Consider the following 27794-nt stretch of genomic DNA (forward strand, 5'->3'; position numbering starts at 1 on the left):
GAAGTGATGTGCATACTTTAAAAAACATACTATTCCATTTTCAAAGTTTATCTTGGGGGGAAGAAAGTTTGATGAATCTCTTGGCACACCTTGAAATTCGGGGCTGTTTGTTTTAACAATTGCACATAGAGCAGGAAGCAAACGACCCTGGATTTTAGAGAAAACTTGATGTATGACTGCGGAAAGCCAAACTCATATTGCATCCACCACTTTCTTCCCTGTTGCTATTCTCCCTATACAAGTGCATCTGCCCTCAGTTCAGTTGCCAGAGGAAATAAGCATCAAGGGTGGGGCGGAGGTACAGATTGCCTAAAAATTGTATCTCAAGCGGAAGGACCAAGAATGCCCCCTCCTCCGCTTGTTGCTCTTTTTGCTCTAAACATTGTACAAACATATTTTATAAATAGTTGGGGTAGGTTTGAATTTAAAACAAATGACTTCCACTGTTAGAATAATTTTGGCTTTAAGATCTCAATTTCCTGAAAACTAGCCATTACCAGCCAACTATCTTGCAAGGGCTTAAGCATGAGAGTCCAGTGATAACGAGTGTGACACCCTGACTCATAGGGTTGCCATATGGACTCCTTTTCCAGGACACACCCTCTTTTTCATGGGTAGAGTCATCATTGCAATCCATACTTAAAAGTAGAAGTTAGCAAATGTGTCCTTTTTCTGCTCTTCAAAATATGGCAACCCAAGTTAGGTTGGCCCCCTTCAGTGATAATTTTTATCTGAGCAATAAAGAATTTCTAATGTTCTGTCCACTTTTTGACCTGTTTTGATTCCTACCTGTTTCTAAATTTGTTTTATTGCCTTATTTTAATGCTCTGCTTTTATCATTTAACTGTTGTAAGTCACTTTCAGACCCCTAAGGTGATGTATAAAGGATGTTGCAATGGGGTACCTTCAGTGATCATGATGCTTTACCTTTCATTGCCAACAATGCTGCAAGCTAACCTTCAGCAGTGAATTACTGAATCAAAATCAGAGCAAAAACAGATGAATACTCTGCTTTGTTTACTAGACCCTACAGAGAACTAGCTCCCCACGTGGCTAAAGAAAAGCATATGGGACACTTTTTGCAAAGAAACAATTTGTTTTCAGCCTCAGGCTGACTTTAACCAGTGAAGCGTCACTTTGCTTTTGGAAATACAGTGGTACCTCTGGTTACGAACAGGATCCGTTCCGGAGCCCCGTTTGTAACCTGCGACGTCCATATCATAAAGTGCTGCGTCTGCGCTTGTGCGTGACGCGATTTGACGCTTCTGCGCATGCGCGACGCGGCGAACCCGGAAGTAACCCGTTCCGTTATTTCCGGGTCGCCGCGGTGCGTATCCCAAATGTATGCATCCCGCAGCATATGTAACACGAGGTATGACTGTAGCAAAAAATCTCTGCATGGATTAGAGTAACATCCTCGAAATCATTTTGTAAAATCTAAATGGACTAAGTGTGCACCTGTTTTTTCAGACAAAGGTTTCTATAGGTCGTTTAGATGATTTTCTGTCTTCTGAAGACCTCAACCCTCAAAACATCCACACAGATTACAGTGGGGGTAAGCTTTTCATATGTTTCCAGTATATGACTAATGCTTGAGAACTTGGGCTGAAGAGTCTGTTAACTTCAGTTGTTTTGTTTCTGAACTTCAAGATCATGCATTTAGATTTGTTAACGCCTCTTTCCGCTGGGAGAAGATTGGAGCTCCAACCTTAAATAAGTAAGAAACAAACAAACTATATTTACAGTCCAATGCAAAAATCTGTATTCATGTGCTAAGGTCAATGTCCTGCATACTGGGTTGAGTGATCAAATGAAAAGGATAACTCATACATCCTATATTGAGGGGGAACTCAGGGGAAAAACCTTATTGGGAAGGGAAGGAATCTCTAAAAGTGCAAATAGCTGGAAGATCAGATTTGCAAGCAACATTAGTATAGGCAGCTCTGCACTACATCTGACAGCAGCTATGAGAATGGTTCTGGCATCCTCTTCAGCCTAAAGCAAATCATCATGTGTTGGACAAACAGGATATCCAGCCACCAGAGCTGCGCCTTAACTTGGAGTCTGCTGGTTATTAAACAAGGTGAAAGCTCAGTTCCTATATAAGGTCATCTAATTCAAACCCCAGTTGATTCAGACAACTCACTACTAAAGTATCTCTCATCTAACCTCTGATCAGCGGCATAGGATGCCTTTTCGCCGCCCGGGGCAGCAGTGTGCAAGCACCCCCTGGGGGCGAGGTGTCACGGTGCATGCGTCGTGACGCCACGATGCGTTGGATGCACTGCGCTTGCCCGGAATTTCCGGGCATGCGTAGTGGATCTGGCCGGTGCTGCTGTGAGCGAGCGGCAGGTCGGGCAGCCCCACGACCCACCGCTCGCTCGCCGCGGGAGCAGCGGCTGGCGCTGCTGTGAGCTGGTGAGCGAGCGGTGGGTCGGGCAGCCGCACAACCCATTGCTCGCTCACTGGCTCGCCGCGGGAGCAGCAGTGCCGGCCGGATGCATCCAAGCCAGCGCTGCTGCTCCTGCGGCAAGCCAGTGAGCGAGCAGCGGCTTGGGGCTGCCCCGTCCGGACGGGGTGCCGGGCGGTGGGGGAGGGGCCTGGGAGTGTCACCCCCCCCCTACCCTGGAACCTGGAGTGCAGCGTCCCCTACGCCCCACCCTCCTACGCCACTGCCTCTGATTAAATACCTCTATTGAAGAAGAGTTCACCACCATTTGAGGCAGTCTGCTCTGCTATCAAACAGCTCATACTGTCAGAAGGTTCTTAAATATTTACTTGAAAATCTGTTCCTTGTAATTCAAACCTATTTATTTGAGTCCCAACAAATTTGCTCCATCATCTATGTGTTAGCCCTTTTAATAATTGATATACTGCCACGATCCCTCACTCTTGTAAGTTTTCCCACATCACCAACAGTAGTTATGTGTGTGTGTGTGTGTGTGTGTGTGTGTGTGTGTGTGTGTATATATATATATATATCTTAGGCATGTGTCTGTGTCTGTGTTGTACATCCACAACAAAATAAAGGAACTGTCATGTTCTGTATGGATGACATGTTAAAAAAAATAATGGTAATTTGAGAAGAATGGATGGTGGCTTCTAGCTATGATGTGAGAAAACCCTGTGGAAGGCCCTGGAGCAGAGACAACCCTTATTGTGACAGCATGCAGTGGTGGCTGAAACGCTAGGACCCTCTGCATGTAGCTTTGCAGCCCAGGTGATCCAGAAGTACAAGGAGGGCAGGATATTGGTTACTGTTGAGTATAGAGTGTTATTCTTCAGAACAACCATTAAAGAAATTCTACTTCTTTACTTAAATATTTTTAGATTGAACCTAGAGATCCCAGAAGGTTCCCTGGTTGCTGTTGTGGGTCAAGTAGGAGCTGGAAAATCATCTCTTCTTTCTGCAGTTCTGGGAGAAATGGAAAAAGCAGGAGGAAGTGCTCAGAGAAAAGTAAAATGAGACTGTTTTGGCTTCTGATTATTTTCATTTTGAAAATGTTTATTGTTTGAAATTGTATTTTTTCTGTGTAATTGAGTCTTTGAAAAATTGCAGTATTTTTTCCGTATTACCTTTTAACAGGGTTTAAAAAAAAAAAAAACACCCTGTGGCTCTTCTTGAACTCTCAAGAATTCATTGTTTCTCTACATTAATAAGGGTTTGAGCCAGTCCTACTGTAGGCGTATTATAGTAATGTAGCCTGAAGTGAGCCAGAATTGTAGTGTCTGCAGGAAGATGAATATTCATTCATGGAGTTTAGCCCTTCTCAGAGCATTGCACACTTCAGTGTGTTTTCTTCTTTCTTTCAGGGTTCAGTTGCTTATGTGTCCCAGCAAGCCTGGATTCAGAATACCACTTTACGGGAAAATATTCTTTTTGGCTTGGAACTGAACAAGCTCTACTATGAAAAAGTTTTGGAAGCCTGTGCTTTGTTGCCAGACTTGGAGCAATTGCCAGCTGGGGATCAAACAGAAATTGGAGAAAGGGTAAGTGAAAATGCCCATGTGCGTAGAATGTTTATTCAGGGTAGGGATTAAATTTAAAAGTACTAGGAAAGACAGTTGGGTTTCATTAGGGATTTTTCTGAGCCGTTTTCAAATTGTACTCTTTTGGTTGTGGTGATAGTTCATTGCTGAGATGAAACTGTGCCCTTAATAAAATTGGAAAAGCAGACTAAGAGTGTTTGGGGTAATGTTGTGTACTTAACATAACATAACAGAAAATAGACTTTGCACTGACTCAGTGACACTATTACTCCATGTGGAGTGATTGGCGTGTAGCAAGAAGTTCAAGTTCACATTGACAAACATATCCCTGTGCAGTTCTTATATGAAGAACTGTCACTTAAGGTTTACAGGACTTTGTAAAAGGTCTTCCTGCAGGAGTTCTATATGTTTACAAGAACACATCTATTGACAGAGATCCTTTGGGACTGCAGTGTAAATACTATTCAGGGGATGGTGAATCTGTGGCCTTCCAGATATTGTTGGACTACAACTCATCTTCCCTGGCCATTGGCCATGCAGGCTGGGCTAATGGAAGTTGTGGTTTAACAGCATCTGGAGGGCCCTATGTTCTCCACCCAATATTAAACACAGCAGCAGGTAAAAGAGTGAATCTTGGCTAAAGAACAGGTCATTTTCTAACTGCTTTATAATCTTGTTTTTATACTCTACTAATAAGAGTATTTCTTTTTTAATATTATCAATATTAATGTGTTATATTAAGGAATTTGGGGCAGGGGTGGGAAGTACATTATTGTTTTTTTTAATTGGTTTGGAATAGTATTGGCCTTATTTTTTCCTAGGGAGTGAATATAAGTGGTGGCCAGAAACAGAGAGTCAGCCTAGCTAGAGCTGTCTACAGCAGTGCTGACCTCTATTTATTAGATGATCCCTTATCTGCAGTAGATGTCCACGTTGGGAAGCATCTTTTTGAGAAGGTGATCGGGCCTTCAGGCTTACTGAAAAACAAGGTAGGCAATGATGCTTCTTTTCAGTCTTTGCAATTAATACCTTTAATATGTTTCTCCTATTTAACAGTGTAAAATATAAACATGGTTGTGTTTTCTTTCTCCCAAGACTCGTATTTTAGTGACGCACAACCTTGCAATCCTCTCTCAGACTGATATAGTTGTCATGATGGAAGATGGTAGAATTACTGAAATGGGAAGTTACAAAGACCTGCTCTCTGAAAGAGCAAACTTTGCCGAGCTTATTCAAACCTTTGGTGGAGGAAAGGAAGATGAAGAGATGCCCTCAGTGTCAAGTAGGCAACAAAATAGATTTGTACAAGCCAACTTGCATTATGTTGTTTTGTGACATTTGAACCCTATGTTCAAAATGATAAAAGCCAGTGCATGTGTATTGTGCCCACCGCCCTTCGGACATACCTGTTATAACCCTGGTTTCCATTGATTTTGCTTATTGCCTCCATGGCATGTAGGACTTCCCTAGTTTTGAACAGTAGTGATGACACCTTATCTGCTATATATGTGCATGTAGGAATCAATTACTTTTTGTCTCTCCCCCCCCCCCCAAGGAGCTCAGGCAGATTATAGTTCCTCCCTGTGGGTTGGCTATAATCTCTTCATTCTAAGTCCAGTACTTTACCCATGACCCCATACTCTGTCATGAAACTCACCATTTAGATATTATAGCAAATAGCATGTAAAGTGCAGTGGGATGGTACTCAAGTGTGATCATGCACTGCATGTTCAGTGCATTTCTGCTGTCTCTCTGTGTGTGGTTTTTTTTTTTTTTTTTTTTTTAAAAAAAACAATTCCATCTTCTGCCACTTTGGGCTTCTTGAACCTTTAAGATTTCAAGATCTACTAAAATCTGATGCATGAAAAACAAGATAACCCAGTTTATTTTAGCCAGAACTTCTTTCTGACTAGCCTAGATCATTCACAACTGCCTGTATTTGTCTATGGGATTCACTCTCTAGAAATAACAGTCCCACTATTCTCTGTGAGTGCCTCCCATGCGGTGAAGGAGAGGTGGGCCCCAATCCTGATCTTGTCAGAGGTTGTTGGCTCTGATGGGCCTTTTGATTGAAAAGGGAAAGAAAAAAGTAAACAGATAATCACTTATATAAACAAGTCATTTGTAACAGTCAAATTAATCCTTTTGTTTAAATTCAGCTAGCTTTAGATGCTGGAATATCATATTATAATATTTCAGTACTTCTTTTGTGCCCAGTGGAATGGATGGCTGCAATAATTTTGTTGGGGCAGCGGGAGGCTGGGGATCAATGACCGACTAATGAATGAACATAGAAATTAAGTTCACATTATCTGAAAACGTTTAGTATCAGCAGTTTCTATCCTGTTTCTATCCTGTCTGTTTCTATCCTGATGAATGTTCATTTGACTACACTTTAGTGTGCTGAATCAAAAAACGTTGTTTGCACAAAAACACAAGGTCTCTTTTTATGACTTTGCACAAGCTCCTTGCCTGAGCAGAGAGGAGAATTCAGAGATGTTTGTACAAGTCATTGCATAAGCTGTTGCTTGATGTTGCACAAAGTGCCTTCTGCTAGATCTTGCACAACAGCCCATGGTGTTGTTCATCTCACAGCACCATTGCCAGAATTTCTGGTGTCTCTGGATCCAACCCAATATATTGTAGGTTATTTCAGTAGGTAATTATTATTATTTGTTATAAATTCTGTCTAACCTTATTCTTAAGGTAAAATCAAAACAAGAGACCACATTGTACCAAAGAAAAGACAGCTGGGGGGGAAAGACAGGTGAGTACTCAGAAATAGCTGCTAGAGCCACTTTCCATGAGGTAATTTTAAACTTTTGTTTGTTTTAAAGTAGGGTTCTAATTTTTTTTTACTGTTTTATCTTTTGTAAGCTGCTTTGAAGTTGTTGTTTTTACAGTGCAAGTGGTGTATGAATTTTATGAAATAAAGTATACATGATAGCTCAAAAGGGAGAAAAGTAGAGCTGCAAATGCATTCAGAGAGGGACCAGCTGACCTCCCTTATTATATACTTTGGCTGTCATTTTGGATCTTGTGGATCCAGTGGTGGCTGGTGCCCCCAAAGCTGAAGGCATACACAAAGAAACTCTAGCCTTGCTCAAACCAAGATCATAGGATATGTGGTAGTTATGAAATTGGAGGATTCTTGAAGAGTAGGTAGCCGGCTTTACAGACTGACAGAATAATTTTGAAGCAGAGACCAGGATAGTGTAGCTGGAACTGACCATCCGCCCTGCAAATACCCAAATGTCTTTCTCCTTTTCTGCAGCCCAGTCTTGGGGATGGGGGGGGGGTTCTAAAATGGAGTTTTCAGTTCAGTACTAATGAAAACCACTCTTAATAGCTTTCACTCCTACAGTGGAGACATCCAAAGAGTTTAATGCCATGAGTGAATGTTTGCTAAATTTCTGTCTTGCCCTTCCTTCCAAAGGCACCCTGGCAGCAAACAACAAAGTAGTAAAAACAATGCAAGAGTCCATCCTCCATCCCCTTGAATCATTTGCTTTTCATTTAGATTTGTGGTGCAGCCCTCTTATAGAAACACAGGGCAAGTTCCTAATGCCCATGAGTGGAATTGGACTCTTTGCCTAGTTCCCACTGGAGCACACTGTGCCAATGGAAAAGCTTTTCTCATGTGATATGGGGAGCTGGAACAGGAAGGAGGAATTGGTGAAGGAAATGCAAGTGGCAATCTCCTTTGTTTGTGCTCCAATTCCTTATTGTTCACTTACACACAACTGTGGGTTGGTCTTCTTCAACCCTCCCTTCATGTAAGTGGCCTGAGGCTGGGGCACACCTGTACTCCCATCCATCAGAGAAGGCAGAGTTTCTGCCTATTCTGTAGAGGACCTGAAGTTTTTAACACTCACAACTTATTTTTAGATGTGTTCTATGTTTCATTTTTTATTTTAATGTAAAACAGCTTTTATTGCAATTCTTCTTTTGATCAAAGGAGTGCATTCTTAACGAAGAAAGAAAAAGTTGCCACTGGTTCTGTAAGTATTTTTTTAATGTTATTTACATGTTTCTAAAATGCAACAGGCAGTTTAAATTAACTGAAGATGCAATTGTGAAATCAGTTGCTTGATGGGGAGAATGCATTTTTGAAGACTCATTATTCAAAATTGGGTTTTATAATTTTATATTGGGTTTAAAGAAGGATAAATCACTTATTCTACCTACTTAATTTACGAAGACTATCCTGTCTGCATATTGTAATAACTCTCATGAACATCTTTTATATTTAGATGAGAATGTCAGTTGTTTTGAAGTACCTACAAGCATTTGGCTGGTCATGGGTGTGGCTAACCGTAGCAGCTTACATAGGCCAAAACGTTGTAGCCATAGGCCAGAATCTATGGCTTAGCACATGGGCAACAGAAGCAAAAGAAATCAAAGACTACACAGAATGGAAACACTTAAGAAACTACAAACTTAGTATCTATGGGCTCTTGGGATTCCTACAGGGTAAGCCTACACATATCAGGCATCTGACTATTTTCTTTGCTTTTCCAAGTTTAGCTTCCTTGGCATTCCTACACTAAGATTCATGTAATCCGGGGTCAATTCTTGCAGTCATTCTGCAAGGTTGGCCCCTTCTTTCTGCTCACCTGCAGATGGCAAAGGAGGCATTTAATTGTTCATCAATATTACAAACTGTGCTTTCGTGTGATGCCACTTAACACAAACTAGGGAGATCTGTGGAGGTGGTATGCCAAAGGCATGCTTTGTGGGAAACAAACAGTTCAGGGAACCTCTTTGTTCCATGCATAATACAATCTGAACAGGGGTGGGGAACTGCTTACTGCAGGGGTAGACAACCTAAGGCCCGTGAGCCGGATGAGGCCCAATCGCCTTCTCATTCCGGCCCACAGGCGGTCCGGGAACCAGCATGTTTTTACATGAGTAGAATTTGTCCTTTTATTTAAAATGCATCTCTGGGTTATTTGTGGGGCATAGGAATTCGTTCATTTCCCCCTCAAAAAATATAATCCGGCCCACCACATGGTCTGAGGGGCGGTAGACCGGCCCATGGCTGAAAAAGGTTGCTGACCCCTGGCTTACTGTGATTTTGCATGCTCTGGTATCTCAGGCTTCCCAGCAGCGTTGAGTAGCTGCTTGGGGTTTCCTGGAAGTTTGAAGGGCCCACTGAGTTAAACTCTTAACTTCATCATCTCTCTCCATACTTGGGGGAGACCAGCAGAGAGGATGGATTAAGGTTCACACAAAGCTATCTTGAATGGAGAAGCTGCTGTGGTGAACTCTTTGAAACTAAGCAAGATGAAATTCTTAATGTTGCCTTTAATACTGTTCATCCAAGGTCTTTTGGTTTGCTGTGGTGCATATGTGCTCACTAGAGGATTACTCTCTGCATCTCGGTCTTTGTATCATCAGTTGCTAGACAATGTGCTCCACCTTCCACTCCAGTATTTTGAAACTAACCCCGTAGGTCAAATCATCAACAGGTTCACAAAGGTAAGGATCAAATACTCTGTCTGTTTTGTGTGTCAACTTTGGGAGGGTGGTCAGAAACTTCTGCCTCTCATCCTTGGGTCATGGGAAAGTTACTCACCCTTTCCTGCCCCCCACCCCCCGCCAGTGTGAATGTCTCTCATGGTGTCATCACTGCAAGAAGCCACTGGTCCATTTTCCTTTCCACGTTGACAGTGATGATGATTGCCAGTTGGAAGGATGCATAAGCAGGGCTAGACCACCTGATTTTTCATCTAGAAATGTCAGCCCTTACTCAGAAAAAGGGCATTCTGGAAAGTTTTTTTTTAAAAAAATATCCCATTTCTTTAGTAAATGTATACCCCACTCTTCCAGTCAGTTTGCATTGCTCAGGCCAGCTTACAACAATTTAAAGAAAACAATCAGTTAAAATCAGTATCTGTTTGAAAGATTCTCGTAGCAGCCTGTCATTACCTCTGTCATTACCTTCCTATATCTCTTTTTCTTTAAATGAAAAAGTAAAATTATCTTATTAGGTAGGGAATATCCATCAGGAACATTGCAGGTGACTTGCCTTCATGTGCAAGAATTTTTTTGCCAAGGTTCAGGCAATGCAACAAAATCAACACCACTCACTCTGATTGATCTGTGGTACTCCAGTCAACTTATTCCAGCTTTTACAGCTATTTCCTATTTCTTATTAGACCTACCAGGGCAAGTATCAACTGCAGTGCAACCTTGAATATATTTTATTGTAAAAAATTAAGAACACAACAACAAAAGAAGCACAACTATGTATAGCAGTGTAGCACTAAAATAATTTGTGCATTTATTTGGAAGTTAGAAAGCATCTGATTAGGCGTATTTATTCAGAATGAAAAGAGATCTAGGCTGCATTCACATGGCTATTCCGTTTTGCTGACGTTTCACTGTTATTTTCTGCATTATATTTCCGTAAAAGCTACTTCTGGAAATCTAGCAGAATCTAGTGGCAGTTTTGTGCTCATTTCCATGTTAATGACCCTGTAGACTTCACTACTGCTTCTGTTTCTTAAAGGTATCCAGCCTAGGGGCAACAGCTACAAATGCAGCTCTGTGAACATGGTAGTAGAGAAACAATCAAGTGTTTTCAAATATATAAGAAGGATTTTTTAAAAAATGTCTGTTCTTTCCCCCCTCTTTCCAATTATCCTAGGATATGTTTGTAGTTGATATACGTTTCCATTATTATCTACGGACCTGGTTGAACTGTACACTAGATGTGGTTGGAACGATCCTTGTGATTGTGTATACATCACCCCTGTTCATACTGGGGGTTATTCCACTTGGATACTTATATTTCACTGTGCAAGTAAGTTGAATAAGTGCCAGGCTGAGCATTCAGAAAAATAACAATAAAACATATCCTTGTTTTACTCCCATTTATTTTAATTTAATTATAGTATCTAACTGAAAGGGGAGAGGAATGCATTCCTCTTGAGCAGTTGACTTGCATTGCACAATTCAGGGGAAAGTTGCTGTTCTGCAATCCGAGGCCTATATTTATTCTAAGATGTAGGGGACATAGGAGGTCTTCTGGTGTAAGGCAATATTATATATTTGAATTTTGTATGCTGCCCTTTGCCAGTAGGCCACAGAGAGGATTACAACAATACCATATAAAACAGTACAATTGAATCAAAACAAAACAATGCCATAGTGCCCAATACACACTTCTTACCTGTCCTTCCCTTTGTCTGTTTTCATTAGCGATACTATATTCCTAGTTCCAGACAAATCCGACGGTTAGCTGGAGCTACACAAACACCAATAATTTCACACTTCAGTGAAACGCTTGTAGGTGTATCCACAATCAGAGCGTTTGGACATCAGGAAAGATTTCTTAATCAGAACAAAGATGTCATCAATGAGAACATGGTTTGCTTCTACAACAACGTGATCTCAAACAGGTACTGTATTAATGATCCTAGGATATCATGGGAAAGGATTTATACCCAGATTAGGAACATAAGAAGATCCCTTATACAGAGTCATACCAGTGGTCCATCTAGTTCAGTTCAAGCAGCTCTCAATTTATGTGGGAGTTATGGTCCCGGGTTAGCGTGTAAAGCCAAAATTGAGTATAGTCAAAACACATTGGGTTCAATGGCTGGTGGGATTGCAAAAGTTCTTTTTCCAGAGGTAACTTTTTCCCTGGACGCCCGTCCCACTTCTGCCCCCTTTTACTTTCTAAGCACACAGAGCTGAATGCACACAAGTTGAATGTCTGTAAGTTGCAAGTTACCTGCACTGGCTACACTGACAGGCAGCGGCTCTCGAGGGTTTCAGGTGGGAGGGGGTCTCTTCCAGCCCTACCTGGGGGGGGGGCAGGGATTGAAGCTGGCACCTTGAGCACATGCTAGGCAGGTGCACTACCACTGAGCCACAGCCCTTCCCCAAAGCACCAAGCTTTATTCTTATTTTAACTGACAGGACTGAAAATGCAGTTATTTCTAACCAATTTGATAACTGTGTAATTGAATCTTAATTAATCTGGGCATGCATTTATGACAGGTGGCTAGCTGTCAGACTTGAATTTCTGGGAAACTTGATGGTCTTCCTTGCTGCATTGCTTGCAGTGTTCGCTGGGAGCAAGGTGGACTCTGCTACAGTAGGATTATCAATAACATATGCACTGAATGTAAGTAAGCATTTTTTTTAAAATGCAGTTGTAGTACTTGGAAAATGGATTGCAAATTCAGTAGGAGTAGAATCATTGATGTTACAGTAAGCCAAATTCTGCGGTAATCCAGCAGTTCTGAGAAGTCTCAAAAGTGCTTCCAACACATTGGGTTGGCTCCAGATAAGGGCAAGTGGCTCTCCATCTTGCATATCAGGTCTCCCTAGCTCATTCAGTTTATATTCCCCTTTCTCATCTCAAGGGACCCTCTGGAATAGCATGGAGGGGCTGCAGTGGGACAGGAAAATTAAGAAGTGCCTTTCTGTTCACACAAGATGCCTTTGGATCTAAGCCATTCAGTATGCCTAGCAGCATAACATTGGTTTTAAGTATTTCTTAAAACAGGGTAAAACTACCATCTCCTTTATATTTATTCTATGTAGTGACTGTCTAGATTAGAACAACACAGATTTTAACAGGTTAAACCACTGTGACAAGTTCTATAAACAACTATTCATTCATTTCAGATAACTCAAAGTTTGAATTTTTGGGTCCGAAAAGCGTGTGAAATTGAAACCAATGCAATCGCCATTGAAAGGGTTTGTGAATATGCAAAGATAGACAAAGAGGTAAACAGTTTTTGTGAAATGACGATAAGCATACAACTTGAAATTAAGTAATGGAGATTTTTAAAAAAATTAATTGGCAGAGAACTGGAAGGCTCAAACCTTTCCCAAGTTTAGGTTGCGATTGCTGCCGGAGCAGCCTTTAAAAGGGTAGGATAAACTGCTGCAAAGAGCACCTGCTTTCAGTTAGTCCCTGCTCTCCTGTGTAAGCAAAGAGGAGCAGGGACTGAGCAGGAAACCCTATGCTTTTTACCTCATTGCTGCTCAATGGAGCAGTCGCTGTGAGAGCCAGTTACGTCAACTCTGGCTGGGACTGCTTTGCCACACAGCGATGGAGGGGACAAAAATTGGGGGAGAGCAAAAGCAAGAAGACCCTTTATTCTGGAATATGACGGTCCTTTTCAAAGGTTGAAAGGATCGGCATGCAGTGGGCTTTCCAAGAAGTTCCCATGTATCTGACGGTATCAGTTACGTCAGCTGATGGGCAGGTAGCCATGGGCCAAAGGTTCTGCAAACTTTTGCAGCACAAGGATATGTGCTTGTGCAACAGAACTTTCTCCCCTCTCCTTTCCCCTTGCCCACCCTAAATTTGCTTGCAGGTTTTTTTGGGGGGGGGAACACAGAACAGATTTAGGGGGTGCGCAGGGGAGGAGATGGGGCAAAGTTCCATTGTGCAAGCACCAATCCTTGTGCTAATGGAAAAAGTAGCTTAGCACTTCCTTGGATAGAAGCCTGGGCAGGCAGCTTCAGCTTGTGAAATCATCTGCAGTGGTGGAGGGGCTAATCTTATATATTGTGAAATACTTTTAAGTACACATTTTGATGCTCACTAATTTGTGGCTTGTTTTATTAGCTTCAAAGTTTGTTTATCCATTTTAGGCCTCCTGGATATTATCCAATCGTCCACCTGTGGGATGGCCCAAGGAAGGAATAATACAGTTTGTAAATTTCCAAGCACGGTATAGGCCAGATCTGGACTTGGCTCTACAAGATGTAACTTTTCAAAGCTGCAAAGAAGAGAAGGTAACGTGCCAAAATTAAGTACTCTGTCATACCTGTTTCCCTTTTAAAAATATAATATCTATTTAATTACATGTTTTCAAAGTCTGTTGAGTACCGTAATTTGTGGCTGCTGTTCTTGAAACTGAGTGCCCCTGGTTTAAGTGATTTCCTGTGGACAAAAGGGAGTTGGATGGGTCCCATCAAGCTTCTCTGTCATAAAATGCTGCCCATCTAACATCAATAGAGGGCTGTAACATATCTGTATTCAATTGTGCTATCAGGCTGTCCATTCAGTTTGGAAATGTAGCATTTTTCAGGCATCACAGCTCCAAGTGCATACCAGAAGAAGCATAGGGCCTTGGTTTGGAGCAAACATGCTCCTGGACTACTGGATTGTCAGCCAGTGTCCTTGACCAGTTGAAAACATGCTCAGTTCTTTATAACTTTATATTGAAAGATGTATAAACTGCTCGCATAATAAAATATCAGAGTGGTATGCAGAAAACAAAAAAATAAGCATAAAATGTGTACCAAAACAAATGACAATTAAAGTGCAGTAGCAGTAGCAGCAGAAGGTAATCAGTGAACAATCAATTTTAAACATCATTCAGAAAAGGTTTGTGTAAAACAGGCATTTAGGTTTTTGTTAGTGATCTCAGGACACAATCTATATTTGTGTGGGTGCATGTACTCTGTTGAGTTCTGTGGTTATTCCTGCATAGCACAAGCACTGGTTGATGTATGTGTTAGTATTTCACCCCTCCCTTTGTGAGAATCGTATGACTTGTGGTCTGAGAGAAGGGGGAGGGAACTGAGTCTTTGATCTCCCTATTTAGCTTCTCTGTGTTCAGACAGAAAAACAGTTAGTTGTAATTCTATCTCTGCTGTAGATAAGATGTGTGGAAGGAATTTAGCCACACGGACTGTATAATCTGTATATATAATGTAGCTTGTAGAAATAAAGAAGAACTGTTTCAAGTTAACGTAGCCACCACTTTTATTCGACCTCTGAAGTTAGTACAGGTGCTCATGGCACACAGTTGTGAGTCCAGTTATCTGGATTGAGCTGAAGGTGTTCCAGTCTTCTCGCCTGGCCCAGTCGGGGCACAAAGAGGGGCACAAGACGTGGATAGATCCTGGCTTAAATCCACAGTATGAACAAGAAAAAACAATCAGTCATCTGCTAATGTCGGCCATTAACCTTTGCTAGTAGAGATTTCTTGTTGAAGGCTTTTATTTTTCAAGACTGTTTGCTTTTTTATATGGAACTATATAATTTTCTTTGCACGTGTTAAGTAACATAGTGAAACTGCTGCCGTTTTAAATGCACATATATTTTGAAAAGTACTCTTGTTACAGATTGGAATAATAGGAAGAACAGGAGCTGGCAAATCGACTCTCACAAATAGTTTGTTTAGGTTAATAGAAGGAGCTGGAGGCAAAATAATCATTGATGGCATTGACATATCAACTATTGGTTTGCATGACCTACGTGGCAACCTGAACATTATCCCACAGGTTAGCATTGTGTGTGTGTGTTCATATGTGTCTGTATAATATTCATACATACAATTCTTTTATAAGCTTTAGTCTTTTGAATTCTGTCATTATTCTTTTTGCAATAGTTTTAACGAACTTGTAAAAAAATATTGTAATCCGTTAGGTCCACTTGTAGATTTTGCAATGCATTTAACCGCCTGCTGTTTTGCAGTAAACCAGTCCTTTACTGACTATTGTAGGAGAGGGGAAAATAGGGGATAACATATGAAACATGTATCAGGAATGCCTGCCCAGGGATTCAAGAATTTATGCCTAGTTAGTGGCATATTTAAGAGTTCTTTCCACCCCGTCCCACTTCCTATTGCATAGGCTTCTCATTGCCCACTGATCTCCTGCCTTTTTTTCAAGTGCCCTTCTAAGATAACTGGCATGACAACAGCCTTTGGCCAAGTTTATAGTGCTCTGAAAGGTAGTGTGCCATCCATTTGCCACAAGGGAATAGCAGCCCATGGTCTGCCCCTCCTGGTCTTCAGATGCAGCTATCTTTACAAATAAATTTGCCATTTTCTCTATTTGCACTCAAGGAGGTTGATGCCAATCTGTTGCTTCTTTACAAATATCTCTAAAACCAGTCAGGATTTAATAGCTTGATGATGGGGAGGGGAGGCAGAGGAACAGCATCCTTTCCTGACCCCACCCCAAAGTAGTATCAATCTAAACCTAAACTCTTTAATACTATACTACATGGAGATACTGTCTAGACATTATTCCATAGGACCCGGTCTTATTCTCAGGGACACTCCGGTCAAACTTGGATCCACTTGGAAGATACTCTGATCTTGAACTTTGGGATGCACTGGAATTGTGTGACTTGAAGAACTTTGTACAATCACTCCCAAAGAAACTTCTCCATGAAATCTCCGAGGGTGGTGAAAACCTGAGGTATGTCTTAAACTATGTTAAGGGGTGAGCTAAGTAACCTGAAGAATAATAATCTCCACTAGCAGAGGAGTACTAGTATTCCAAAGTGGTGTTCTACTGATGAAGCTACCCACAGATAGTGTTACTTGGCAAGCCAAAGTTAGGGACAAAGTATGAAGAAACATCACCACTCTCTACTTGGATCTACCTATCCAGAGATTTGCAGGGGCGGGGGCGGGGGGTTGTTCTTGTACATATTAAACTGCCCTAGACAGAGTCTGTCCACATACCCCCATATTTGCTTCTCAGACTGGTAATGGTTTTCTAATGGGATATCCAAAACAGGCCTTTCCTAGCACTGTTGCCACCTGCGATCCTTTTGTAGTCATCCTTTTTGTGTACACACACAAACCTAAAACTTGCATGCCTATTCACAAGATGGTGCAGCAGCCACCAGCTGCCCAATCAGAAATTGAGGCCTAGGGCCATTCGAGAGCACATACTAAAACTCTATTTCTGTTTTTGTCAGCATGGGGCAGAGACAGCTTGTCTGCCTGACTCGTGCTTTGCTACGAAAGACGAAAGTATTAATCTTGGATGAAGCAACAGGCTCTGTTGACATGGAAACAGACAATCAAGTGCAATCCACAATCCGGTCAGAATTCCACAACTGCACAGTACTAACCATTGCCCACAGGCTGCATTCCATACTGGATTCTGATAGGTATGTTGCTATAAGTGGCATGTGGTTTTCCCACCCCTCTAAGCAGCTCCTGAAAGTAAAGGGATAAACTGGTTTCTGCTTGGGCCTACTGCAAACAAAATCTCCATCCCACCTCAGTTTCCGTGGACTGTCTCCTCATAAAAAAAGAACTAACTACTGCCTATTGAACATTAGGTAGGTGGCACTACTGGATTCAGTAGTTTGCCCATTGTAATACACACAAATCTTGATGGCAGTGTGTTTGGAGCCACAGATTTGTAGAAAAGGTAATTGCATTCAGGAATTTAGAGATCAGCACTTTTTTTTAGAAAGTTCTTTGGAAGATAGGAAGCTACCTTGTATCATGTCAGATTTATTTATCTACCTCAGTATTGTTGACTCTGGGTTCTCTCGTCTTTCACATCACTTGCTATCTTCTGTTTAAATAGAAATTTAACCTTTAATCTTCAACATGCAGAGCATGTGCTCTTATACTGAGTTGTTCCTTGTTTCCTGTGGAGGTCAGGAACCTTTTGCCTTCCAGAAGTTGAGACTCCAACTCCTCTTCAGCAACAGCTGGAGAACTGCAGGTTCCCCTCTCCTGCCTTAAAGTAGACAACCTTCACCCCAGAAATCTTTAATTAACAAATGAACTGCTTAATGTAAAATTTATTTTGCAAGTTGATCAGCTATAACTCTTCCTACATTAAAGGTTTCCCCATTACATTGTTTTGTTCTTTCAGGGTGCTTGTTCTGAACTCTGGAAGGATTGCTGAATTTGATACTCCAGCCAGGTTGCTACAACAGAAAGGCATATTTTATGAAATGGTATCAGAAGCTGGAATACCACAGGAAGCAAACACCGAATCTTTGATATGAACACAGTGCTTATTATTTTCCTGAATTCTTCTACAAGAATTATAGCAATAGTTACTTCATTTTATAGGGAACTTTTTAAAGGAAAATTAAAAATGAAGTGTTGCCAATATTAAATGTTTTTAACACAAGGTGTATGTGTCTGTATACATTATGAAAGTTATTTTTGCAAGAATGTTTAGCAAACTTGTAGCAGATTTCACTTTCTTCCTGCCAGTTTGTCATTATGGTTCAGGGTAGACAGTATTGCATAATGACCAGATAACTCATGACATAGACACCCTGTGATGGTCCCAGAAAATGCAAGTGAGTTAGGACAGAACTGCACAATTGGACATTCCCCACCATAAAGTCTAGCAAGTTCATTAGCCGGTGACACCAAGCTCTTCATTTTCCATAGCCCAGTTCAATTACACGATAAACCAATGTTTGTTACTGGCAGAAGGTGCAGTTAGCCTTAAGAGATGCGAAGCTTCTGTTTCAGCGTTTGCAATAAACTGCAATTTTCCATTCTGTAGGAATGAAACTGAGAAATTGCAATTTGTTCTAACTGTGAATAGAAACTTCTCTCTTTCTCTCACTCAGGGAGGGCAAGGAGAAGAGAAACTGTCAGCCTCAGAACAAACCATGGCTTGCCATTGTCTGAAGTGGGCTGGGTGCTCTCTAGAAAATCCTCAAGCTGCAGAGCAAATACTCTTAATATTTCAGAAAACTCTGTGTATGTGTTTATTATGGAAATCCTTCCAAGCCTTGACATACTTCTGCGGTCGCATTATTAAACTGCTATGTGGTAGTTGAGATTCCCCTCCATCTTATAAACAACCTAGTTTAATTGCCATGACCTCATTTACATTCAATAGGGCAGTCTCAAAATAAGCACAACAGATAGTATAAAAGGTGGTTTTATTTTGATAATACAAAAAGACAATTTTGTAAATGCAGTCTCCAAACAAAATTATCATTTTTCCACACAGAAAATCCTCTTCACAGTAGCCTGCAACCCAGCTTAATCGTTTTATGTGCCAGTGTGAAAGGAACTGTAGTTCCAGCAAGAGATGCTGATACAAAGGTTACGTAGCTAACCCATCAAGCCTGTCCAAAAAATATTTTATCATAATTATTTGTCTAAAAATAGGGGCCATGTTAGGGTTTACAAGTTTGCCATAATAAGTTGATGTCCAAAATACATTTACTCTTTTGCAAAACAACTCTAAATCTTCAAGTGAACCTTAAAACTAATTGGGTTCTGCAAGCTACTGCACCAGCACAGCAACTCATAGGGGGCACAGTTAAGGATGCCAGTAAGCCGGCTCCAGCATAATCAAATCAGTATGGGTGGGGAAGAAAATCAAGTCTGCTTCATTTGCCATAAACAGGCATGCCTTAACAGTACCTGAGTAAGCTGCTTTTAAAACAGTTCTTTAGAGCTAGGTCCAACAGAGATGGCTGCCTTTCTGCTCTTTAGAAACTTCTAGAAGTTATCCTAATCGATGATATACCCAAATTATCAACGGCTGGAAGTCTGCAACAGTTTGACTTCCATGAAGCTTAATTTTACCTATTATTTGACCCAAACTTATATGGTTTTCGCTTGTAACTTTGCCTTGCCATGAAAAACAATCACTTGGCAACTTAAAACTTCAATAAAAAATGGATTACAGAAAGCTGTGAGGCAAAGCTTTCTCTTCTTGCCAAGCTAAGCAAGATAACCCCTTTAATATATGGAAGGGCTACAACCAATTTTTAAAGGCAACAGGAGTTGGCCTTGTGTTGGAAAGTTTAGAAAAAAATGTGAGATGTATGTTCCTCTCATTACGAGAAAAATGCAATTTATGGTTGCATTCCAACATTGTGCAAGTGGATTTCCTCTCGCATAACTGGACTTCACCTTCCTCTCCCCCCAAATCTGCTACAAAGGGTCTGTCCCTCCCCAACCCTCCAGAAGAGATTGAGGGAGTACACCAGGGCTGTATGGGGAGAGGGGGACGGAGAATTCCCTTTGTGCAAGAGGAAGTTCATTTCTCACACAGCCATCTGCTGATAAAATGCTATATTCTATCTACCGATACTGAGAATAAGTTTGATGTTTTCTTCAATTCCTTCAACAATCTCTGATTCACATTCTCAATTTATTTGGTTCACCTCTTGTTGCTGTACACCTAAAAAATTCAAGTCTCTTTAAAAGTAAAGACTGTCTACTTCTTTATATCCAAAGTAAGAAACAAAGGGTCTGAGTTCCAATGAGCTACTGAGGCTCACAAGTGGATTTCTTTGTATTTGCTTCTTTCAGCAGCTGATACCCATGAATTCAGGACACCTATGACTTATGACAATCTACTTTCAAAATCCAGGTTTTAAAAGCAGTTTGCTTTGCAGCATGGGTTAGGAGTCAGAAGATCCTTAGGTTCTTAGAACTAGCTGTCCAGCTCTTTAAATCCTTATCAAGTAGTTGGTGGTCCTACTAATAGCAATATAATCTTCAGTACCTACACAAAGACTACAGGGCAGCTCACACACGGCATCCTGCTCTTTACACAATTGGTTCTGCTCCTTGAAAACATTCTCCATGTCCTGTGTCCACCACCACAAAAAACAACCACTCAGAACTAGGTTTCAGCAATGTTCTTTGAGCCATATTGTACAGTACATTTCGCTCTACACACATGATCATGACAATCTTTGACAAAGTGCCTATGTAGACAAACAGAGTAACCTGGGCAATGAGATATAATGTTTGTTAATTACCTCCTCAACAATAATGGCACATTTTCAACCACCATAATCAGGAAAATTTCTGACCATTGTATCTCAGGTTTGCACATCATACTTGAGGATTGAAACCCCAGAAACACTCAGTATTGTTTGCATTAACATTGCAACACTCTGAGCATTTTGACACATTAGGATTACAGATTAATCCCTATGTCATTAATTGCAAATTTAGAAGCAAATCTATATCTAAAATAAGTAAACAATGATATGTTTACATCAATGCTGCTGATTAACATCAGCAGCCAGAAAATACCAGTTTTCTTATTAACAAGAATGGAGTGTTTTCAAGAGTCCTGGAATATTTAGTTTCAATACTTTCTACAAAAGCATAGACTGAAATTGCTACTTCAACTTTTTAATGGAATGGTTAAAAAGACTGTTCTCTGAATTGCACAAACTGTAACAACTAAAGCAAAGGTGGAGTTATCTGCATTATGGAATTTTTCAGTAGTAATAACTGATCAACACCGAAAAACTCCAAGTTTTACACTAGCCTTGTTTGGGGCACAACATTAAGATATAGTTTAGTGTTACATGAATAAGCCTCAGACGCACATACTCCCTCAAGTAAAACTTGAACAAACAGGTTAGTCTTAATTTTGGATTATTGCGACAAGCCAGCTTCAAAATAGTGGCTTATGAAGCTGGCTTCTTTCAGTAAACCATAGTTAAAAGACCAGCCACAGTTTAGGTTCTGGGTGTAAAGCTAAACTGCAGTTAACCAACAAAGGAAGAAAACTTCTAACCTACTCACAACTGTCTGAGGACAAGGAAAGTGGGAACACACAAACCAGAGCCTCATTCACATAGCACTAAACCATAGTTTTAGAATTATGCTTGAACAAAGTCAACATACCATACAATCATGGAGTTTCCAGTGATAACACATACAATTGCGAACTTCCTTGAGCACATGAGTAGAAACCATAATGTTTGCCTCTTACTACCTTACACTAGAAATACTAAGAGGTGTCCAATAGTGATGATTCCCCATGGCTAATGTTAAGGAATGCATTAGATTTTTGGTAGGATCTGCAGAACAGCTCTTGGTGAAGTGCTACTATCTAAAGCACATTCAAGCTTGAACGCAACATTAAGAAAAGTGCTTTTAAATGCCATTTAAGATGAACTTCAGCTGTGCTATCTGCATTAATACTGGTACTGTCAGGCCAGTTCACAGTCAATACATATTCCTGGGAAATGCCAGGAAACAATGCCAACACTATCTCCCTCATTACTTCAGAATGGTTTAATTCCATTTTCAAGTAAAGAAGTCTTGAGGTTCTGTTGATTATTAAATTAATAAAATAAAATAAAATCATGCTTCAGAAACAATGTTTCTGATCATTGGCGTTCCTTAACAAATGAGCTCATGTTTTCCTGTAGCTCAAGCATTAACAATAGATTTTCTTCTTTATATATCTAATCCCTTACAAGGGACACAGGGGAGGAACTAATGTACACTGAACAGTCCAACATGCTAATGGATTTAGGTTAGGACATATAGAGCCCTGCTTAGTTATGGAATTGAAGAACATAAAATGTGGTAAGAACACTGAAGCTTAGATGAAATTTGTCTTTCGTAAATGCCTGTTTGGAATTTCTACAGCACTAACTTGGAGGGGCCAAGATCCCCCCACAATTCCAGCCTGAATGGCCACTCCTATTACCACAGCTAGATCTGGGTCAACAGTAGTGTTGGGTTTCTTCCCAAAGAATTCTGTAATAACTTTACGTATTCTTGGAATTCGGGTTGAGCCTCCAACTAATACAATCTCATCTACTTCTGTCTTGTGTAGATGTCCTTCTTTCAACACCTGCTCAATAGGAACAAGAATCTTCTCAAAAAGGTCTTCATTTAATGTCTCAAAGAGTTTCCGGGAAATTTCTGTTTCAAACAGAACTTTTTCCCAAGGGACATTCTGTGTTTCTGAAAGTCTGCCCTTCAGGTCCTCATTCATCCCTGTTTCAATTTCTGAAGGGACATTTTCATGTTTGCTGTATACCTTGTTCTCTTCCTTTAGGGGTTCATGTTGGTCCTTCCGCTGTGGCATAGTAAGAGAAATTCTGATTGTGGAAGAGTTGTGCACTGTCAAGTTCAATTTGACAGCTTCTACAGCCTGTCTGAGTCTATGTATCTCTTCCTTTTTAGAGGGCAGAGAGTCATATGTGTGATGGATCTCATCATATAGGTATTGCATCAGCCGCTGATTGAAGTCCTGTCCTCCAAGTTTGTTGTTACCTAAAATACAAAGCCCACAGACAACTCACAGCAATTGAAGGCAATGATATATATATAGCTTAGAAGCATAGAACTGAGGAGTTGGAAGAGACCATGAGGGTTATCTAGTCCAACCCCCTGCATGAACCCATGACCCCAAAATTAAGAGTCTCTTGCTCCACTGAATGAGCTATCCCATAAACAAGTGGTTTCACTTAGCCCTTGAGAGGCTGCCACAGACAGCTGGTTGGCTGTGCTGAGCTTGGTGCATCATAACCTGGCTCAAGCTAGTCACAAGTATAGGTTTATTTGGAAGCAAGTTCCACAAAAAAATCATTGGTGCTCACTGTCCAGAAAATATATTAGGAATAAATGGGACACACAAAAATTAAGGTCAATAACTTGTCTCTCTGATCTCTCTATGTTCACCTCATCATAGGGAAGACTCATAGATTTATTTATTTTCTTTATATCCCACCTTTCTTCCAGTACAGGACCAAAGGCATTCATTCATGACTCGTTTACTGCAAGATCAAGTGTTAATTTGCATGCATGGGCAGGCCATCACAAATGCAGCACCTCGGACAGGACTTCTACATCTTTCCATGTAATCTTAACTACAGCATTTTTCAATGAAGTCAGTTCACATATTCAGCTGACAGTGATAAGCATGAGTGTATTTAATGGTATACAAGCAGGGAGGAAAGATGTAGAACCAACCTGCAGTTTGTCATATTAGAACTGCCAAGTAAAATTATTTTAGTGACTCAAACCCTAGCATTACTTTTCTTTACCTGCCATGGCTCGGGTCAGAAACATCCCTCCTTGCTTGTTCAGCAGAGAAACATCCAACGTTCCTCCACCCAAGTCTACGACCAGAACATTAGAAACATCAACTTTGTGGAGACCATATGCCATGGCTGCTGCAGTGGGTTCATTAATTACCCTCAAGATTTCCAGACCTTCAAAAGATAAAATAAGTTATCAATATTTTTATTTTTGCCTCCTATTCCATCTAGTAAAATGATAATTCTAAACCAAATATGACGACTGAGTGGAAATTTAAGTATAAAATGATTAAAGCTTGTAGACTTGTGTCTAACTCTCCTTCAGACAACCATTGGTTGTGTATTTGTAAGTGATTTTGTTTCCTTAATTTTGTTTCTAATTCTGCTTGTCATTCTGGAGCAATTTCATTCACAATTTCTAACGATGCACAAGTCAAAGCCAAAGACAACTCAATGTTGGCCTACTATTATATATGCTCCAAGTATAGCATTATGAAAATAAACTGAGTTTACCAAGAATACAAGGGAAAATGTGCATCACCTGCAAGTCTTGCTGCTTTAATAGTGTAGTTTCGTTGTCTTTCATCAAACTCTGCTGGCACTGAAATAACTGCTCTGGAAACAGGCATTCCAAGGTAGTCCTCTGACATCCTCTTCAGTTTCAAAAGGAGTTGAGAACCAATATATTCTGGTGTTACATTATAAGTCTCATTGGTTGCAATAGAAAATTCAGCAGCTCCCTTGTTATTAATAATCTGAAAAACAAGAGAAAAGCAGAATCTTTAAGCTGCTATCACATACATATGAGTGAGTGGACCCACCTGTACACAGAATTACTCACTTAATTCTGAGTGAACACGCAAAGGAGTGTGCTGTTAAGAAGTAAAATTCCTTATTTATTCGTTATATTTATATAGCCACCTCATGACAGTTCTTTGGGTGGCTCACACAGCAAATAAAGTATACTCTAAAACAAAATTAGAACTCCATATGTATAGGAACCACAGAAATAGAGGCTTTATTTTTCATTTAAAATGATTTGTCTGAACTAGACATTACCTGAAATCACATTATGCATACGATTTAATTAATATTTAAGAGTGGTGTAAATTTAAGCAGTTCCTAGCAGCACAAAATATATTTCCAAAATGCAAAAACATGCTCCTCATTTTTACTAAGCACTTCTAACCACAAGGCCTCAGCTTCACCTATTCCTAGAACAAATGAATCATCTCAGGTCTTCTAACATATTACACAGCAGTGAGAACTGTGGGTATCAAACATTCATTGGCAGTTAGCTGGTAAACAAAACATTAAGCTCACCTTAAATGGGTATCTGCGGCTCTCACTTATCAATTCTTTTGGCGTGAAGAGCTTCCCTATAAATCGCTTGGCGTCATACACAGTGTTCTGTGGGTTTGAATCTGCCAGCTCTAGCCCATCATATCCCACATAAATATCTCCCTCCGTGAATGACACTATGCTTGGAATGCTGTTGTGCCCACTTTCATCAGGAATCACTTTCACCTGCCCTGTTCCAGGAAGGAAAACGCCAACTGAACAATATGTGGTGCCAAGGTCAACCCCTATTACTTTTGGTGTGGGCATAGGTAAATACTGTTGGGCCAGGTATCCAGCTAATAAAAGTGTCAAAATAGCAGAACCTGAAAGGAAAGAAAGAAAAATTAAAAGAAAGTCAGAAAATTAATCCCAGAAGTTAACAGACTATCCATTTTTTCCATAGAATTAAAGAGTTGAAAGGGACCCCAAGGGTCAACCAGTCCAACCCCCTCCAATGCAGGAATCTCAACTAGATCACACACAGCAGGTACAATTTTTAGAACAGCTATTGTGTCACTCATAAATTATATTTTTTTAAACAGCTAGATCCCCAAACCATTTAGATTTTAATACAATCCATGGTCATTTTAGCTGCGTCTGCTCTAGCTCTAGAATATCATTTTTGAACTGTACATAACATTCCAAAAGGGCTGCATTATGGATTTGAATCAGAGCATTTTGATACTGAGAGTTTTATTTTTAATCCCTTTTCAAATAATCCTAGCACATAATGTCTTTTTCACAGCTGCCTCACACTGTTGGCATTTTCGCTGAGCTATCCACTCAAATAAAATCTTTCTGATGAGTCATGGGCACTGCCAGTTCTTTTGAAACAGGTCCATCAAGCCTTTTCCAGTATTGGCAGATGGCACACACATTGTCTGTGTAACAAACGCCAAACTAGAAAGACAATGAAAGGCACCCTCCTAGAGAAAACCAGTAACTTTCATCCTCTCCTTCTTCAACTGCTTCACTAAACACTCTTCTTCCTATGACTCTGCCAATCACTGATCACTTTCCCAGAAGCAAAATTACAGATACCGAATTCTGCAAAGGAAGTGCTTTAACACTCTTACCCCTAAATCCAGGACCGTCCTGAGGCACAGCAGCAAATGAATAGCAGTCACACCGGTCAAATTATTTTGGTACCTAAAGCAGCAAATCCCACAAGTGCCTTTCTCCCTCCTGGACAGTGAAAATACTATATGCACACAAAACCATTTGTAACTTTTCATGATACCAAAGATCAGACACCTGAGGTGATCACTTTTTTTCTGGTTGGCAGCAGCTCCACCCCTCCCCCTCCCCTCATAAAATACCAGGCCAGTATACCACAATACAAAAGCATAAAAATCAGTAGAACTGTCCTACTGGGTCAGCCCAAAAATTCATCTGGTCCAGCGTCTTGAGCCCAAAGGGTCCCACCAGAATGCCTCCAGGATTCATAGAATTGTAGAGTTGGGAGGGATTCGAGGGTCATCTAGTCCAACCCGACAGGGGTAACCAGAGACAGAACACAGATCTCCTGCACTTTTAGTACAGTAGTTGTGCAGAATTCCCTTTCCTGCACAGCGAATTAGTGGGGGAATTAGTTTTGTCCTCTTTTGCCTCTAGCCACCCTATGAAGGCGACCTCCCTCCCCGCAGCTGGCATTCAAACGCACAGGTAGACTGCCTCTGGAAGTGGAGGCTCCCTCCAGACACCTCCAATGCTCTGCGTGTAACTCAAAAGCTTTCATTTCAGCTTCGAGTATTCCGGCGTAGAGCCCTGGGTTTCAGCGGCGTATGTAGGCCGAGTCCCCCCCCCCCCCCGAAAAAAGCAGCGGAAGGCAGGCAGGCAGGCGAGAATTTAGGGGGATCTTAACGAGGCGCCGAGCAGAGGCTGACACAACCACCGACCCGCTGTTAGCCGGCCCCTCTCACTCACCCAGCACCGTCATCTCCCCGGCCATCTTCGAAACTTCTCGCTGCCCTGGCCCGGTCCTGGCCTGTTGTTATGTGTGACACTCGCCGGCTTCCTGGGCCGTTTACCGGTGTGATGACTGTACCTTCGCCTCTTGGGAGAAAAAAAAACCTCGCTCGGCGCGAGGCATGCTGGAAAACGTAGTCCCCTCATCATAAAACCCCAGCGCAGTCCGTAGGCAGAGAAACTACAATGCCCGGCAGCCGAAGCATCTCGCTGACGCGCACTCTTACGTTACAGCGCTGACCCCTCCCCTCAAGACACGTCACCCAATCCGTGCGAAGGGGCTGATGGGACGTGGGAGGAAATTTCCGGTGACGTACAGAGGAAGAAGGGTCTGTTTTGACAGCAATTCCTGCGCTTTGCCTGTCGGGAATGGTAGTTTGTTGTCTTTTGTCGGGCAAGCTGAGCTGGTTCAGTTTTCCCGATGCTTATTGTTAAAGTTTTTGTTTAGTTTGCTTTTGGTAAGTTGTATCAGCCACTCTCCATTCGCCCGTCCCCTTTTTAATGGTTAAGGACCCAAAGCCCACCATATGCCCCGGGGTCCCCCTCCCTTCCCGCCTAAAGGCATTTTGGACTTTCCAGAGGATACTTAGAAGCTTTTACAGGGAATGCCATTGGGGGGCATCCTTATCTCTTTTTAGAGCTGTGGGCTGAGCCAGTAGAGGGCGAGAGTGGAAGTGCTTGGAAGCAGCTCAATGCTACAGCCTGTTCCTGTGAGTAGGTAGTATTAAGTAGTGGGTGGACATAGCAGACGACACAGTGATTCTCCAAGCAGCTCTCTTTATTCTCAGGCTGGAACAGAACTGAACTGAAGGGCTGAGCCAGCCTGCTTATATAGTACTCAGTAACATGCAACAGTAACAACTCTCTCTAGCTACCCAGTCAGTGAATGGCACTCTCAATCCTTCATTTGCATGTGGACCTGAGTGAGAACTGCAGTCACGGTGGGCAGAGTGAAACTATATACGCAACA

General features: G+C 41.2%; 2 protein-coding genes across 5 annotated transcripts in view; one reads left to right on the top strand and one right to left on the bottom strand.

Moving 5' to 3' along the window:
* LOC117045617 (multidrug resistance-associated protein 1-like) overlaps window positions 1-17859 on the top strand; it is a 29337-nt gene extending 11478 nt beyond the window's left edge. For 2 of the 4 annotated variants that reach the window (XM_033146843.1, XM_033146844.1), the window contains 19 exons: window positions 1471-1555; window positions 1651-1717; window positions 3331-3457; window positions 3814-3990; window positions 4812-4979; window positions 5086-5272; window positions 6697-6757; window positions 7949-7991; window positions 8244-8463; window positions 9317-9471; window positions 10643-10798; window positions 11197-11396; window positions 12001-12127; window positions 12634-12735; window positions 13612-13755; window positions 15094-15252; window positions 16010-16176; window positions 16685-16879; window positions 17602-17859. In XM_033146843.1, the coding sequence (XP_033002734.1) occupies window positions 1471-1555; window positions 1651-1717; window positions 3331-3457; window positions 3814-3990; window positions 4812-4979; window positions 5086-5272; window positions 6697-6757; window positions 7949-7991; window positions 8244-8463; window positions 9317-9471; window positions 10643-10798; window positions 11197-11396; window positions 12001-12127; window positions 12634-12735; window positions 13612-13755; window positions 15094-15252; window positions 16010-16176; window positions 16685-16879; window positions 17602-17737 (2676 nt within the window). In that variant the 3' untranslated portion in view covers window positions 17738-17859. Of the gene's footprint in view, window positions 1-1470; window positions 1556-1650; window positions 1718-3330; window positions 3458-3813; window positions 3991-4811; window positions 4980-5085; window positions 5273-6696; window positions 6758-7948; window positions 7992-8243; window positions 8464-9316; window positions 9472-10642; window positions 10799-11196; window positions 11397-12000; window positions 12128-12633; window positions 12736-13611; window positions 13756-15093; window positions 15253-15995; window positions 16177-16684; window positions 16880-17601 lie in introns of those variants that run through there. The other 2 variants (XR_004426443.1, XR_004426444.1) reach the window with 2 other exon arrangements.
* Window positions 17860-18621: 762 nt separating this feature from the next.
* Window positions 18622-26884, bottom strand: HSPA13 (heat shock protein family A (Hsp70) member 13). The gene is made up of 5 exons (XM_033146845.1): window positions 26783-26884; window positions 24839-25179; window positions 24057-24270; window positions 23522-23689; window positions 18622-22748 (listed from the first exon to the last, which is right to left on the bottom strand). Exons 1-5 carry the CDS (start codon window positions 26805-26807, stop codon window positions 22069-22071), a joined length of 1428 nt encoding a protein of 475 aa, XP_033002736.1. The 5' UTR covers window positions 26808-26884; the 3' UTR covers window positions 18622-22068.
* Window positions 26885-27794: the final 910 nt, after the last annotated feature.

This window comes from Lacerta agilis, chromosome 4, assembly GCF_009819535.1.
Source record: "Lacerta agilis isolate rLacAgi1 chromosome 4, rLacAgi1.pri, whole genome shotgun sequence".
Taxonomy (NCBI): Eukaryota; Metazoa; Chordata; class Lepidosauria; order Squamata; family Lacertidae; genus Lacerta; species Lacerta agilis.

What these genes read in the sequence shown, in the direction of transcription:
- HSPA13 (XM_033146845.1), bottom strand. Translation starts at nt 26,807, where the DNA reads ATGGCCGGGGAGATGACGGTGCTGG. An exon ending in CGGGGAGATGACGGTGCTGG is followed by an intron (nt 25,180 to 26,782) that starts GTGAGTGAGAGG and finishes CTTTCCTTTCAG; the next exon opens with GTTCTGCTATTTTGACACTT. An exon ending in TAAAGCAGCAAGACTTGCAG is followed by an intron (nt 23,690 to 24,056) that starts GTGATGCACATT and finishes TATCTTTTGAAG; the next exon opens with GTCTGGAAATCTTGAGGGTA.